At 39.5% G+C, this 17,390-nt stretch overlaps 1 protein-coding gene across 1 annotated transcript in view; it reads left to right on the forward strand.

Moving 5' to 3' along the window:
• Nucleotides 1-1,061: 1,061 nt before the first annotated feature.
• ENPEP (glutamyl aminopeptidase) overlaps nucleotides 1,062-17,390 on the forward strand; it is a 34,181-nt gene continuing 17,852 nt past the window's right edge. The window contains exons 1-6 of the mRNA XM_015623573.3: nucleotides 1,062-2,011; nucleotides 6,778-6,919; nucleotides 9,751-9,882; nucleotides 13,978-14,098; nucleotides 16,255-16,409; nucleotides 17,040-17,153. Coding sequence (XP_015479059.1) covers nucleotides 1,323-2,011; nucleotides 6,778-6,919; nucleotides 9,751-9,882; nucleotides 13,978-14,098; nucleotides 16,255-16,409; nucleotides 17,040-17,153 — 1,353 coding nt within the window. The 5' untranslated portion in view covers nucleotides 1,062-1,322. The remainder of the gene's footprint in view (nucleotides 2,012-6,777; nucleotides 6,920-9,750; nucleotides 9,883-13,977; nucleotides 14,099-16,254; nucleotides 16,410-17,039; nucleotides 17,154-17,390) is intronic.

The raw sequence follows: 17,390 nt of genomic DNA on the forward strand, positions 1-17,390 counted from the left end.
AGGGAAGGGAAGGGAAGGGAAGGGAAGGGAAGGGAAGGGAAGGGAAGGGGAGAAGAGCAAGGCTAAGTAGTCAGAGAACTGTAACATCATAATGTCTCCTAATAAACTAAATCAGGAGGCATGATGCCAAACTGATGTGCCTGATTAAAAAATCTACTCAAGTGGACTACATAAGTGGGGAAATAGGGTTAAGAGATGCAGGGGACTGACGTTTCTATTCTATACTATTTTCCTTTGGTCCAGTTTCAAACGAGGTCAAGGCTACCACTGTGCTCAGTTTCATACCACATTAGCAGCATCTTGCTTGCAGGCTTAGCAAGGCCTTACTTACAAAAAGTTCCCTCAAGCAGAATCAGGCTCTATCCAATTAATTTGCTTCAATGAAATGCCACATTGTGATGACAAGCAATAAATGGTAAATTAGTTCTTTAGTGCACAAATCATACTTAGAAGTGTCCCTCACAGCAAGGGTTCACAGGCAGCACTGTAATTGTGCTGACCAACAAAGCAATGCTATCCCAGGCTACCAGCTTGCAAGCATGGTTTTGGTCAATCTCCTGGAAAATTGTCCCTGTGAGGAGTAGAGGAATTAGACAACTTTTAAAGTTTGAAGCAGTGATCAAAATTTATTGTTCCACTCTACATTCATCTGTCTGTGACTGCCTTGAGTTACTCGGCAAAAGTAAGTGAGCCCAGAAAAGAGGGGAAACAGCTGAAAGATATATGTGATTTTTGCAAGTTTTGAGATGTCATTTCACCAACTATAGGGTGGAAACTCAAGGAAATCTTTGTTAGTAAGAGGAAGAAAAAAAATCCCTAAACCTCAAAAACCTTAACAAGACACAGCAGGGTTAAAAAGGAAGATGTAGTGGCGAAGGTTGAGGGTTTGGAGCAGTTACACCTCTATCTGCAAACTCCTTCTGAAAGCTGCTGACAGAGCTTTGGCATCTGATCATCTCCTGACTGCTGATTAACATAGCACTGTTTTATATTTAACTCAGGCCAGAACAGGAGGGGCTGGGGGTGGGGTTGCACTGCTTATAAGGGGAGCACGGCAGAAACAATGTTCTTCTGTGTCAGTTCCCTCCGTCTCCCAGTCCAGCTGCACTTCTTTTGATCATGTTTCCTCCAAATGCATGTTGCCTTTAATTAATTGAGTGTCTCGTGGAAAGAGAGGTGCGGGAGACAAGCAGAGAACAGCTATAGCTACACAATTAAAATACAAACCAAGACTGCTGAGTTTACTGAATGCAAGTGCTGAAGTGGCTAATAAGCTTTTTTGTGGTTAATGTTTTTTTCTGAGAACAGACCTAGGAGCAGAGATGGAGGGCATGGATTTTGAGGATGAGAAGTCCAAGAGGTACTGCATGAAGACAAAGCATGTGGCTATCATCTGTGGAGTTGTGGTTGTTGTAGGACTTGCTGTGGGGCTTGGTGTGGGATTGAGCAGACCCAAACCTCCAAAGGCAACAGAGCAACCAACAACGACAACAACGACAACAACAACAACAACAACAACGACAACAACAACAACAACGACAACAACAACAACAACAACAACAACAGAACAGCCACCTCCCCCAGTGGATTTGGGTCCCTGTCCTTCCAAGAATGATGAGACTGGAGACTGGAGACATTTTAGGCTTCCCACTTATGTCAAGCCTGTCCATTATGATCTGGAAATCAAGCCTGAAATGGAGAAAGACACTTACAGTGGGACAGTCAGTATATCCATTGTTTTGGAAAAACAAACCAGCGCCCTGTGGCTTCACCTGCGAGAGACCAAGGTTACAGAAATACCCACACTCCGGAAATCTTCGGGACAGCAGATTGCTCTGAATGACTGTTTTGAGTACAAGCCACAAGAATACATTGTGATGAAGGCAGCAGCAGAGCTCCCTGTCACTGATGAAAGTGATCCCTATGTGCTCACCCTGAAGTTTCAAGGCTGGCTGAATGGTTCGCTGGTTGGGTTTTATAGGACCACCTATACTGAGAACGGACAGATCAAGTAAAGCAGTTTTATTTATTAAACTTTATTCTCTATTTTTACTTGCTCAGGTTTGCTCTATTCCTATTTCAGCTTTTCAGTCTTGTCTCTCACCAACTTGCTGGCATTTCTGGGCTGTTTTTTAGTTTTCATATTCCCCTAAGGGAGATGCTGTATTCAAAAACCTTTGGCTTCTGACTAGTGAATGTGGGCTGGAGAGATGAGAGGTTTGTTATTATTCTGAAAAATCTTGTCAAACTCTACTGGTCTGAGCTTACCTTTGAACTGAATGACTCCCTCAAAGAGCTGGAGAGATCAAGGCCTGTTTTCATCTCTATAGTACAATAAATAGCATACAACTCTCTAACATAACATAACACCCTCTCCTGTTATCCCCAAGGTAACAGTTTTGGTGTAAAATGTTCTGATAGCTTTCCTGATAGCATACCTCCTTGGTTTTGTAAGCCTAAGGAATATTCAAACCAGAACTTCCCTGTCTCTCTTGCAGCTGGTTTAAATTATATGTAGGAAAGTCTAAACAATTAGGGGTTATATTTTACTTTTGGTTGGTTTTTTGTTTTTCTGTTTTTGGTGCTCCATCTCTTCCTTATTAATATATCAACAGTATTGAAAGATTACAAGAGCCTCTACCAGTTCAGCTAACCCATTGCACTTGCCAGGTTTGCACTGCTTCAAGGTGGAAGCTTGAAGAAGCCATTGCCCACTGCCCAAAGGCTTCTCTTCGCAGTTAATGTATGGAGAGGACACTCACCCATTTTCTGATATTTACATTTCTGAAGAGACTCATTCCAGCCTTGACAGTTGGGAGATAAACTTGGCTAGACTTTTACAAGGCCCTGTAGCAGAAGCATGGAGACAAACACTGATGTGTTTTCATGGCATTTCTTTGCCCTTCTGGGACAATGGTGTCATGAGCTTTTCCTCTTGTTTTCCTCCATCTAGGACTTCAGCACTTCTCTGACTTAAAAGGTGTTTTAGTTTTATACTTAGAGTGGTTTTGGTTTCATACTTTGAGCATCTGACATCTCCACAGCTGTTTTAAAGTGCAACCTCCTAACATCCTTCTAAGTTGAAGTGTGTTACTTCCTTTACATTGGTGAAGGATATCAAGATATTGCATTTATAGCCCCAGGTCTGTCATAACCCCAGAACAGCAGGACCAGAACACAGGTCTTCTGAGGTGCAGAGCAGGAGAGGTGAGTGCCTGTCCCTCAAATCAAGACAGTATAGGTAGACAAGGGCTGAGTATCTGATACCAGGAAGAAAGGAGGACTTTAAAACTAAAGAAAGTATAAAATGTGAGCTTACTTTGACTCTTCCTACATCTTGAATAGGATGCTGGAAACTACTATTGCAAGGGTGATCTTAGCCAGCAGTCTGAAAACTCTCAACACAGAAAGGAACTTGAGGGTGTGAGTTTGTTAGGCTTGAGAAAGACTTTAATGAGTGAAAATTTTGAAAAATTTTTCATGTGATTGAGTTTGGGTAGATTGTTTGTGGGGGTGGCAGAGGTGATGTACATGATAGTAGTAAGTACAGCTTTTAAGGTAAAGCAACCATCAGCCAAGTTGTTACTATGCAGCAGAGGGTAGAGAGTAGGATGGGGTGAGGAAGGACAGTGAAGGAAGAGTCTTATTACTGATCAAAAACACATTTTCCTCCAGCTTTCTCCTTAAAATAATGCTGACTGGAATTCACATTTTTATTTTGCCTTTGCCTGAGGTAGACACCATCCTTGGAAAATTTCAACCCAAATAGTTCTGTTCTTGTCATGTTGCAAGTAAATGCAAATCAGATCAGGTAACAGCAATGATCAAACAAGTCTGTTAATAGTGGATGTTAAAGAGAAGAGGGCTGAGGTAAAAAGGAGATCCAACATTAACTTACTTTATTATCCCTTCTGTGCAGTGTTAGAAGCAGTGGGAGCTTTTGAGCGATTTAATGACACTGAACATCAGTTCCTACGGCTGAGTTGCTCCCCAGATGTTTATCTGTGAAGGCAAAGGTTTGCCAAAGCATAGCTATAAGGCCTTTGCTTTACAAACTGGGCACATGTCCAGGCTCTGCTGTTGCTTAGATTCAAATCTCCCACCACACTTTGTGGATAACAGGTAGAGATGTGCTGAACATGCCTCTAAGTCTGGGATCCTTGAGAGGCTTAGGGAGAACACCTCATTTGGGGATCCTGTTCAGACAGATCACACAATCCCCATCAGGAAAAAGGTGCTTTTGGACATGCCCTGAAGCAGATTGTGAGATACCTTGGAATCATGACTATTTAAATTGATGTGCATATGCAGGTAGGGAACAGGAAAGCAGAAACTTTAAAAATGCAGATTTTGGACACAGACCTGCGTAGATGCTTCTGTGGGTTCCTAAATCTAGCCATAAGCACTTAAGTCCTTTGGTAAAACTATTCCTCTGTCTGTGCATTTCATTTCCCCATTGAGGAAAATGGAATAACAGTCCTTCCCTACTTTGCATAAAGCAGTGAGCATAACTACCTTACATTTGTATTTTCTGATCTTATCGAAAGGAGCAAAAGAAGAGTCCTTGGCTGGTGTACTGGGTTATTCAAGTCATTAGTTTCTCTCAGGGAATGTGCTAAAGCCCCCTTGTATTTTTTCCTTATTATTAAAAATAATACAAACATGTCATAGCAGCTAGCTTTGATTTTTGCACCACTATTAGTGACAAGGTATGTTCTCCCTTTTTGAGGAATTCCCTCTGTTCATAAGGGAACAGGAGGCTGGCACATGGCTAACAGGGATGTATTTAGGATTTTATTGAATAGAGAAGTGAAAATTTTTCTTCTGTGTGCAAAAGTAACACTGCTGATTTTTTTCTTCAAGGAGAAATTTTTCTCAGAAGAACCAATGAGTTGTAATTTTAAGACTATGAGAAAAATGCTTTAATTAGCTCAGGGAGGAGGGGTTTGACACTAATGCCTTGTACTTCAGGGGAGAGGAAAAAAAAGAAAATTCATCATGGTTCTAAGTGCATCATTCTTTTATTTTGAGAACAGCTGGATGCAGTCTCAGCCAGATCTTCACTTCTTATTGCTATGATGTTTACAACTGTCAACTCTAGTTCATATTTAAAGGTCTGGACATCAGCTTCAAGAGCAGAAGCCAACAAGCAGTGAAGAAAATCTTATCTAAAAACTACATTATGCCATTTGAAAGTGAATTACATTATTTCATGTTTCTATTGCCACTTCCATGCATGCCATAGTCTGGAGTTCTCATCATCTAGCTTATAAGAAGGGTAGTGCTGAGGCTTTTTATTCCTAATGTCTGTCTGCCTCCGCAAACGTATGAGGATAGATGGATTATCACCTTATAAATCAACAGATATATCACAATGTTATCAGTCTGTAGGAACAAGGTATAAATGTGTCAAAATATATAGCCAAGTTTTTAACCAATAGCAGTGAAGTATTGCCCTGGAGGCTTGGAGTTAACTTAATTGTGAAATAGCTCTCAAATCCTATGAAAAGTAGAGAGTGACAGCAAAGAATGCACCAAGCAAAAAAAACTCTACTGAGTCTGAAATTATGTTAAGGTGAAAGTTCATTATGCTTTCTGCCCATGAACCTTTGAGTTACTATTCCAAGGAACATAAATGGAGAGAACCCAGAAATACTACCTGTGTCAGGCTTGTAAATGACCCTTGCTGCTACAAGTTCCTAATGACCAGTTTAGTATTTAACCATCACAGGGAAATGCCAAGGGCAACAGAAACATTGAAAAATTGTTTGTCAAGTGAGCTTGTCAGATTGCTGCAGATCTGTTATTTATGAGGTACACTTTTAATTACTTTTCGGAAAGAAAAACTACCTTAATATAGTTGGAGCAGCTGTAGAAGTGCTGTCAGAAAATGCTCGACATTCCAGATTAATTGAAGGAGCATCTGTGATCCCTTTCACCATCAATCACTGGAGAATATGCTCTGCCACTGTGTGGGTCATTAATGGGGGAGCCCAATGTCACTGAGAGAAGCAAGCACAATATGAACACTCAGAACCTTCACCTTATGTTTTTACATGGCACCTATTGTCTAGCTCCTTCAGCTGGTTGTGCATAACTGAGATGACTTTATGACCCTCCCAACACAGCTTGCATAGCATCAGTTATGTACTAGGATATTCACCTGAACTTTCCATGCTTTCTCCAGCAGTTTCCTGACAAATGCTGCCCTGACAAATGGAGTCAGGGGAGCATAAGAGCACCAGGAGAAAACTGAATGTGGTAAATGCAGAAAAAGAAACACACAAGCAGGATGAGATTTATTGGCATTTACACAATTTCAAGGTGTCGCTTCAGGAGATGTTCAAGACCCTAATCCCAAAATAAGCTGTAGTAGGTAAACAACTCATAGAGTGACTTATTCCTTTTAGGTGATATAATCTGTTCTTTATTTTAGGTGCATAAATCAATGGGAAAGCTCAGCAGGAGGGTGAGCAAAGTTTTCACTATGCATGAGAGGTCATGCCTCTCTTATTGCCTGTCTCCTAAAAATATTTGATGATAAGCAATTTGCATTAGCTTTTGCTCTGAAACCTAGAGAATTTTGTTGACAGATAGACTATGCAATGTCAGCTCATGCATTTCTGATGGAACCTGCTTTTATGAATGTATAAATATGCACAAATATTTGTAGCTGAAAATTTAGTTTGTGAAATCATTTTTAAAAAATGCTTAGAAATTGCAGACAAGATTTCAAAGCCATATAATGAAGTCTTGCCAATGTGTTGTTTGTTTCAGGAGCATTGCAGCTACTGATCATGAGCCAACAGATGCACGGAAATCATTTCCTTGCTTTGACGAGCCAAACAAAAAGGCAACATACAACATATCCATCATTCATCAAGATGTGTACCAAGCGCTTTCAAACATGCCAGTACAGGTAGGTATTTCCCAACTGCTGCCTAAGTAGAAGGGTTCTGTAGAGCCACTGACAGGTAATGTGGGTTGCCAGGTTCTTGCACGTTCACAGACTCTTCTACTCAGGCACTGTAAAATTCAGGGTTAAAAAACATTCCATGAACAGAACTGGTTGGCTGGTTGGGACTTGGAGAGGACCAGCACACAACATGGCAGCACAGAGTCAAATCCAAAGAAAAAATGAAACATCTCTTCTGTTGTTAGCCAGCTGACCTTCTGTTCAGATGTTCTAGGTGAGCATCCCCTGCTAACTATAAACAGATATTGGCAGATTCTTCAGTCAAACTGGGTAGGCTCAGAGAATGAGTACTCTGAAAGACAGCTGATTCCCACATGGAAAGTCTGAAATAATCTCTAAAGCTGCATAATGGTCCAGAACAAGGATCTGCTGATCACAATTTAATGGCAAATAATCCTGCTAGCCAGAAAGACTAGGATTATTCCTTTTAATAATGGAGGATCTGAAGCCCTATCTATCTGAAGCCCTGTCAGCTTGTGGGTGTGGACGTTTGTCATTCCACCACGTCTATAATTTCCTGAATAACCCATTTCTAGACCTACTGTGTCAAATTCCAAATTTTGCATGAAATTCAATAGCATCAATTATCTTCTTCTGGGCCTTTTGGAAGAAGACTCAATGGCTTTCAGATGTGAGAGTTTCTACTGAATAGTTCAACTGAATGTGTAGTCCATTGTATAAGTTCTGAAGTGGGAGATAAAGTGCCAAGTTTAAAAAAAAAAAAAAAAAAAGAGAGCTTCCAGCCTCCAGGCTGTTGGCATTTGCATTTTTCCAAACACTCCCCCATCCAGAAAACAAAGGTCTGCTTTAATTTAGAGTCCCCTAAACTTATTGTCCTAGCAATGCATCTGAGATATCTATTACCAGGCTGATATAGATGCATCCATACCCTTTGTACATCTAAAGCTCTGACCCATTGTTATTAAAAATCTTTCTATGATACCTTGAAGTCCACCAGGCACTTCGATGAACAACACATGAAAGGAGATTGCATTACCTTTCCTCACTGACCTCAGATAAGGGAGAGTACAAGCAAGGAAGTAAGGGGATATCACCATATGTTAACAAGATTTAATGTGTTTTGAGATTTATTTTACAGCTTGACCATGTGGACATTGCCTCTATTATGGATCTACAATAATAAGCTTGCAAAGGGCTAACTACTGCTTCTTAATTGATTTGCTAAAAAATAAGTACAGATAAGAAAATGTAGGTTATGCTAAATTCATACTGAGGTTTGACTAAGGGATTATAGCAGGGAACTTTTTCATCTGGTCAAGGTCAGTAGCTCTGGTCTTAGTAGTGAAAGAACGTTGGGAAAGATCTTTTCCACGTCTGGAAATATAAGAGTTTGTAAATGCAAGGCATGCTGTATGTTACATGTCCTGTAGTAGCTGGGTGATGTGGAGCTTTATAATCAGCATGGCAAAATCCAATCAGCAAAATCAGAATCTTGTACATTTAATTTGCATTTTTTGCTGGAGTTGAGTTTCTTCAATTTTTTTTTTCCACTCAAGTCCTGACTTTGTTGAAATAACAAAAGATATAAAAACAGAGTCAAAATGGGTAAAATAATGGAAAATTAGTGAGTGGAAAATTGTGAATACCTTTTCAAAAAGGGGTAATGGATATATCTGTGAATAGGTGTTTTTGCTCATGGAATCATATTACCTGTCTGTGCTTTATTTATATTTTGTTTATAACAAAAACTCTCATGAACCACTGTATCTCTAGAAGGCTAATGTCTTTTATATGCTTTTGGCTTTTGTTCTATTTAAGTTAGTCATCCAGTCAGAAGCACAAAAGTTTCCAGACTATAGAAAAAAAGGAATAGAAGAATTATGTGTTCAGAATAGAATCACAGAATAAGCTGAGTTGTAAGGGACCCATCAAGATCATCAAGTCCAACTCCTGGCCATGTGCAGGACAACCCAAGAGTCACACCATGTCCCAGAGAGCATGGTCCAAACGCTTCTGGAACTTTGTGAGGTTTGGTGTTGTGACCACTTTCCTGGGGAGCCTGTTCCAGTTTTCACCCTCTGGGTGAAAAACCTTTTCCTATAATCAAATCTAAACCTCCCCTGACTCAACTTCATGCCCTTTCCTTGGGTCCTGTCACTGGTCATGGGAAAGAAGAGGTCAGTGTCTACCCCTTCCTATTTAGTGCTGTCAGCAAACTTGAAGAAAAAACCATCTGGGAAAATCAGGAATGTTTTTAAATTTATTTGCAAAATAAAAACTATGATCAACACTAAATTTTATGTATATTTAGGCAACTCACCAATTAGCAGTGTTCATTTGTATTTGAATTAGTTCAGGATCGATTTATTAGACTGGTCTCTACACCAGGCAGCATCCCTCCATCATGACTTAAAATGTGATGAATGTATTTAAGAGAAGGGAGAATTCAGTCTCTTCTCTGCTCTGTCCAAAGTGATGTTATTTTACACAACTATTGCCAAAACACAGCATACACCAGAAAACTCCTGTTGGCAAAATTTCTGTTCATGTTAACCATTTCAAATCCCTGATGAAAATTAGAGCAAAGTAAACCTATTTAGTGCCAAAAAAGCAAAGTACCATTTCATGTATTGTAGAAGAAAAATACCTTGTCTGCTCTCATGCCTTCACCATGAACAGAAATGCCAGAAGAAGTGGACCTGGAGAGGTGATTTGTTGCTCCTATGCAGTTGCAGCCTTTATACAAATATTGTACTCCTATGCATGTGTTTGCAATTTCAAAAATCAATTTGATTATTTTTGCATTTCTGCAGAAAACTGTACAGCTTGGTGATGGCTGGAATCGAACAACTTTTGAGAAGTCAGTCCCCATGAGCACTTACTTGGTATGCTTTGCAGTGCATCAGTTTGCCTGGGTAGAAAGAATATCAGCAAGTGGAAAACCTGTAAGTCTTTCTGCAGCCTGAATGTGGTTCAGATGACAGATATGCCTTGATTTGCGCCTTTTCTTAAAAATATATTTTTATACAATCAGTGACATATTTTTCCTTTTCCTGTAGCTTATTTTATGCAGCCTATTTTATCAGATTAGGTGTTCACAGTGGTCCCTCTGACTTTGACTACAGAGTGTTTTGCACTCCCCCCCTGTCTCCCATCTTTGTGAGGGCCCAGTTAGTACCTCCCATATGAGCACACAGGTGAGGAAAGAGCACTCTTTTTCCAAATTCATCCCTGACTCAAAGCCCAGTGACTGAAGGAATGTACAAGTTAGGAAGTACAGGAGAGTGACAGGCCATGAATACTTTACAGTTTTCTGTGGGTTAAAAAGAATGAATTGTACTTGATGTTATTACAGCCTATATGCTGAGACAGGATTACAGTGCTATGTGCCATTATGTACTGGCTTGCTTTATTTTACAAGAGTGGCAACAGGCAACTGCCCAGTGTAAGCTCTGTAAAAATAAGTATAGAAGTGATAGTGTCTGCCTAAACAGGTGGGTGTTTGGTAGATCCCCTAATGATGTGAACATTAATTAAGTTTGAACATTAATCTATTAAATTAATATAGGTCCTTCATTTAGGTGCAGTATGCAGGCCAATCCATTTCTTGCTAAGATTCAAATCTCCTGAAGGTGTAGCTGACATGAAGAGATCACGAGACATTATATTAAATAAAAAAACTGAAATCCAAAATACAACTTGCCCCTCAACAGAAATCCTCATTTAGCCTAAACTTAGTTTGGGATACTCAGCCTGATGTTAATTGTTTATTGGTTTAGATCTTTTTCTTATCTGATACATAGTGTGAACATTAGGGCTATATGCCCTTGCTTCTTTCCCTTCCTTTCCCCTTATGTAGCACAGAGTCTTGTCATTCACATGAGCTGGCAGTGCTTTCCTTGTTTTCTGGAGACAATGTCACAAATGGACAGGGAATCTAGAATAAAACCCCAGCCAGGCTATTGTTCCCTTAGCAAGCTTGCTCTTCCTTAGTTTCTTTAACTGAAAAAGCTCATCAAATCCTTCCTTACTGCAATCTGTTCACTGATGTTAAAATCTGTCACATAGAAATCTCCAAAGTTCTGATTCAGCTCTTACCAAAGGCTTCCAGTCACAGCACTGTGCAGATGCCTCTCTCTGTGCCCTCCCTAGTGTCATGCTATATGCTTATATTTCTACTAGACAAATAACTAAAGCTAAATTACACTTAGATAAGCAAATGGAGCCTGGTTTGAGATACAGATATAATATTCTTTGTTCTCTGCTGTTTGGCTAAGTAATTCACAGGAGTACATTTTTATGCCTCCCAGTCACACAATTTTGTTCACCAATGCTCTTCAGCATAGCTGATCCACTCATTATCAGGGAAAGGACTTTGGCAACTTGATCTCAATAGATATCCTCTAAAGTTCAGTTCCTTTAAAAATCAGAATTTGTCTAGATTTTTGTGCAGAATATAATGCAGTGAGGGGGGAAAATGTACTGAAAAAGCGTGCAACACTGTTTTCTACATGCAGAAGTTAAACATTCACTACTTGTCCATGCCACACTCCTGAGTATGGCCCTGAGGTCACTGTTTTTTTCCCCAAGCAAAACAGTACAGCCCACAATGTTCCTGACTGGTTGTAGTTTTTCTAAATAAAAGGGAGTGTTCACTGAAACATGGTAATTAAAGCGTGTGTGTGTGTAGAATCTGAAGTATTCGTGTCAGTACAGAGGTTGCCTGAAGAAACATCTTCTAATTCAAGCCTATGTTACTACATATTTTATTAATGCTGTTCACTAAACAATGTCTGAGGACTTGCCTGCACTAGAAAACTTGGGGTTTAAGTGAGGTTAAAATCATAACTTTCCTTTCTCTTAGAATGGACATAGTTTTACCAATATAAAACACATGCATAAGACCCATCACTAAAGATTATCTTTTCCCCAGGGAAACCAGGCTATCTTTAGGGGCTTTAATCATATATATAGAAAGTTATTCATATATATAGAAAGTTAATCATATATGTAGAAAATTATTCTTCTAACCTTTCCAAGCCTTTCCAAGGCTTCCTGTCCAAGAATTTTGAAGACCAGCTGAACAATGAGGCATTTAGATTCACCAACTACTAAAAAGAACATTCCATAGTTGGCTGTGTAAATTTCTAACAATAAATCTCTCATTCAGCAGAAAGTATCCACTCGATCCATAAATTACTTTCATAAACAACAGCAAGAGCATACAGCTCACATGACATAGTAAATTATTTTAAAACTCTGCCATTAACTCTGAAAGCCCTAATGAAGACATTCATGAAATCAGTGGTGGGAAATGTGCCTACAGCTGGAAACAATGCTCCTGAGCTGATTACCTGTCAGGTACCGAATATCTGGTTTGGAAAATCACAGAGGAGATTATACAAATGAAACCCAAAGTCAGTTTTAGTGCAGGCTGAAGGTTTTGGAAACCATTAATATGGATCAGCTAGGGGACTGAAGACTGCTAAATTGGGTAAAGAGCTTACAGAAATGGAAATTGCAGATTGTAATTGCAAACTGACCCTGGGGGAAATCCCCTGGCTGGAATAGATTCCCGATTGAATTTCATAAGCTTTTTTTAGGTTGGTTTTTTATTTTTAGGGGTTTTTTGGTTTTGTTTTTGTTTCAGCTTTATTTCTGACCACTTTCCCATCCTCCCCTCTCATTGGAGGAAGTGTAATTTATGGTATTGAAATCAATGTGTTGTCAGTTTCCAAAACAGTTCCTGGAATAGACCAGCTCCTTTTCTCTGCTTGGGCCCTAAACTCCTGGCTGTAAGACAGCACTGAAGGAGTAAACAAGCCACACCAGTGAAGTCAGATGAATGTGTCCCATTCATAAGAGTCACGGAGCTGGCAAAATGAGATAGATCAGTTTTCCTAATCCATATTGAAATCTCTAATCCACACTGGAGATTTTCAGGGATGGGGAAGAGAACAGCCAACATATAGCTCCAGCAGGTTTTGGGACAAAGAGGGAAAGATCCCTAAAAGGTTCCATGAATTCTGAGCTCAAACATTGTCTTCACAATGTGAAGATAACTTATCAAAAGGTTTTTTCAAGTTGCAGGCCTCCTCATCATGGGCATGGGTGCCATAAAAATTCTAGTCCTCCAGAGCTTTCCTACTGCTTAACAATGATAGCCAAAGCAGTCCCAGGGACCAGGCTTCAGGGATAGAAAGGCCAACATTCATCACATCATTTTTTGCATTTTATATATACAGGAGGAGCACAGAAATGGTCACTCATCACACACAGGGCTACCAAACATGCAAGTTTGCCCAGACTTGGCCGGTCATAAAAGAGAGAACTGATTTTTGCCTATGATTTCCTGGGGAGCAGCAGCCCAGAAGGCACCAAAGCTGAGCCTGAGTGGCTGTGTGGCCCAACACAGTTGGTCAAACAGCCACTCTACCTGCACAGGCCAGCATGTCTGGGAAGCATCACAGGTCTAGTAAATGCACTGTCTTCAGTGGGTTTGAGATCTTCAAATATACAAGGACAAGAGGAGATGATAATGATAGCACATAGGAAAGGTACGGAGAAGCTGAGTAAGATAAGATGCTATGGGCTTCTGACACTTTTCAGTACAGATGTGCTCCTGAAGATTGATCTGTGGGATCAGTCAAGATCAGTGAACTGCTCAGAACAAGTGGATCCCATTGGATCATGCTTTCCCAGTTTCCTTCTTGAGAAAACCAGGCCATGGGGAAGTAGAGGCTGGTATACAATCAGGTCCTGCTCCAAGCTTGGCCACCGTGAGCCTCTGGACATGGGTCTTGCCAGTTTTACACTTCAGACAAGCAGTGGAAAGTGTGCATATATTGACTTGGTCTCTCTTATGTACAACACTTGAAAAACTTTGTTAAATAAATGTGATAGGGAACAGAATTCAGTGTTCAGGCCAGTCTCAGAAAAAACCTGCAGTGTTATTTATATGTATGCTAAATGCCTTTTCAGTGTTTGACAGCTAATTCTTTTTAATTAAAAACTTTTCTAATTGTCTCTCTATTTTACAGCTGAGAGTTTACGCCCAGCCACAGCAAATACACACAGCAGAATATGCAGCAGAAGTAACAAAAACTGTATTTGACTTCTTTGAAGAGTACTTTAATTTGAGCTACTCCCTTCCAAAACTAGGTGATTATTTACATTTATATTTTTCATTTTGTGAATTCAGTGTTGTGGTTATGTTGCTCTTACAGAACTCTGTACTTTGGTGGAAAACAGCATGAAAGCATTTGGCTGCCAACCGCTGATATTATGTCAGGATGTTTTAAAGACTGTACCAATGTAGTTCAAGATGTTTCTAAATGTCATGATGGATGAGTTGGTCTCTGTTACTGTTTAGTTACCAGTTCTCACAGTTCAGTTTGCTGAACTGAAGAACTGGTCCTGGCATGTTTATTTTAAAGCGTCTTGTGGAAAAAAAAAGGCAAGCATTGGTGTCATCAGCAAAGGACCATCATGAGTTAAAACAGAGCCAGAAGTTTCAGAAAAATATGTACCACTTCCATGTGAACTTCTGGACAAAAGTCAGCAGTGAGATAAGTGAAGATGTAAACTGCCAGAGAGTATGTCATATTATTTATTAACCTTAGTGCAAAGTGGGTGTGTATCCACTTTTTAGAAAGATGAATGTGATCCAGCATATAATTTGTAGTTTCTACTGCTGAGCTAAATAAAGATCTGGGACTAAATAAGAGTGGGCACACTCTCAAATTTTGCCCATGGTTACAAAACTAGCAAAGATAAGGTAGTGCATTTGGACATCCTTTAGCATGAAATGGACTCTGGATCTGATTCATGCAGTTTAACATGCACAAAAATCAAGCTGGGAATGCAATCAGAGTTTTGGAAATTCTCCCTCCTAAGACCTACAAAGAGGTGATTCAGTTAGGTTCGTGAACTTAAAAGGATGCAAAAATACTAGCTGCAAACAAGTCAAGACAATATAAGGGGGGAAAATCCCAAAACTTTGAAGACAATTAATAATGCTGTGCAAACCTTTTGTTGGCTGTTTGTGCCTGTACCTATCAGGCTAACCTATGTCACTTTAACAAAGACTTTTACCTCCTCATTTCAAAACAGCACCTGAGTTTACTATAAATATGTTCACATTTCAATGACAACTGATTAGGGAAACCAGTACAATATGATGTTCTTTCACACACTGGTCCCCAGTAATAATAGGTACTGTATCTCACCTGTGCTTTATATTCAAACTTTCACTGTCATGAAAGCCTGATGACTTTGCCATGGCAGCATCTGGATAAAGGCCTGTCTGTGTGACAGGATGGACTGGTATCTCCCGGTCAGCAATGTCACAGGATAGATACTTTTGTAGATTCTATACTGGTTTTCCCAGAATGACCAGAATGTTGGATCACTAACCTTGACTTGCCATGCCATGTTGTTTCCTTATTTTTAGAAGTTATCCAGGTCAAACCTGGTGAATCAGATATGTTTCTGCATAATGGTTTATTTAAATATTTCACATTGATTTATGGCTTCTGGCAATACATTTTTCCTCGTATACTCATTTTGACTGTCATTGAAGCCCTTGACAAACTACCAGCTTTGATTCTGTAATTAAATTGTTTAATTTAAAATAATTAATTCCTATCTTCTGTTGGAGCGGGGTGAAGGGTTTTCATTCTATTCAGTTTAAAATCCATCTGTACTTTTTCACTAACCCACATAGAAAACCTGTGGTCATTATTTGCAGAAGAAAATGCCAGTTCAATTGAGTCTGCAATTCTCATTTAAACCTGTATTGATTACTGACCATAAATGAGTGACCCCCACAAATTGCCAGGCGTAGAAGCAGATGTTGTTCACTGCATGGGGGATTTACTTCAGTTAACATGTCAATAAATATTTTTATTACAACAGTGTGACAAACAATGTCATGCCTCATTATTCTACAAATAGTTGCAGAAGGTTTACTGCCTATAGCATGTCCCCAGACAATACTATTAATTTCTGGAGCCAAAATTAAGTAATGTATGATATGCATGTTCCCAGGAGATGGAATAGCATCACCTCCTAGGGCAGATCCTCAGCAAGTGCAACTGATCCTACCTCTGGTAATCTCAGCAGAGCCAGGGTACTTGCTATCATCTGCTTTAGGCCGGTTCTCTTCTTGAACACAGAACATAGCATAGCCTGCAGTCCACAGAAGTAAGCCAGAATCACTCATGGTAAGAAAAACAGGCTGTAAATACACAGAGAGAGGATAAGCTAATTGATTTAAGGGATACAGTGGTAATCATTGTCTCTTTCTTTTCATGCAGATAAAATAGCTATTCCAGATTTCGGGACAGGTGCTATGGAGAACTGGGGGCTGATCACATATCGAGAAACAAACCTGCTGTATGATCCTAGAGAGTCAGCCTCATCCAACCAACAGAGAGTAGCTGCTGTGATAGCCCATGAGCTCGTTCATCAGGTATATTTTAGGCCATGAGTCACTTTTACTTTTAGTGTTTCACATACATAGTCACAACATTTTAATCTTGAAAATACTGTCATTAACTGCATCTCAGGATCTTCTACATGTGTTCAAAATCTGATTGCAAAACATCATGTTAAAACAGATCCCTGTTAGAGCTTCAAAATACCATGACTACAGCCTTGGAATTTTTCTCAGGAAGTTAGATGCTTGGGCCCAAATTGTCAGCCAGTTTATGAAAATCTGTCTAAAATGTCTTAGAGAAACTAATTTCCGTGTGCAGATGTCTCTTTTGGGCAGGCAAACAGGGACAATCATACACTGTGGAGGCTGTCTGAAAACATATTCTTAAAAGCAGAAATCATCAAAGCAAGAGGAAGAAACTAAAAATATTTTCAGTGGCACATGAGTCATTAGCAATCTTCTAAGTAATATGTAATTTTATAATAAAAGTGATGTTTTAACACAAGGCAAGGCCTTCATTCCTATTCAAACACCAGAATTATGATAATTTTCATCTGGCAGCAGGAAAAAGTAAGCAAATGAATGTTCTATATGCAGATGTGAGATACTGAAATGTACATGTACTATTTATCTAAACCTGCATCTTTATGTTTATAATTGTAGTGGTTTGGAAATATCGTAACCATGGACTGGTGGGATGACTTGTGGTTAAATGAAGGATTTGCCAGTTATTTTGAGTTCCTGGGAGCAAATAAAGCAGAACCAAGTTGGCAAATGGTAATTATTTCTGCCTTGTGGAGGGTTGGCGAGGCTGGGAGGAACATTTCAGAAAGGAGTAAAATTTAGACAAGGATGATGAAGACTTAAAGTATATTTATGGAAAACTAACACAGTGTGGTGCAACATAAAGAAAAAATTGTTTTAAGTTTTTCACCTACCTGTGTTAGGGCCTGAAACTAGTCAAAGTAAACTTCATGAAGTTTTAGTCTGCAGGGAAGAATCATTCTTTTTTAA

The sequence above is a fragment of the Parus major genome, chromosome 4, assembly GCF_001522545.3.
Source record: "Parus major isolate Abel chromosome 4, Parus_major1.1, whole genome shotgun sequence".
In the NCBI taxonomy this organism is placed as follows: Eukaryota; Metazoa; Chordata; class Aves; order Passeriformes; family Paridae; genus Parus; species Parus major.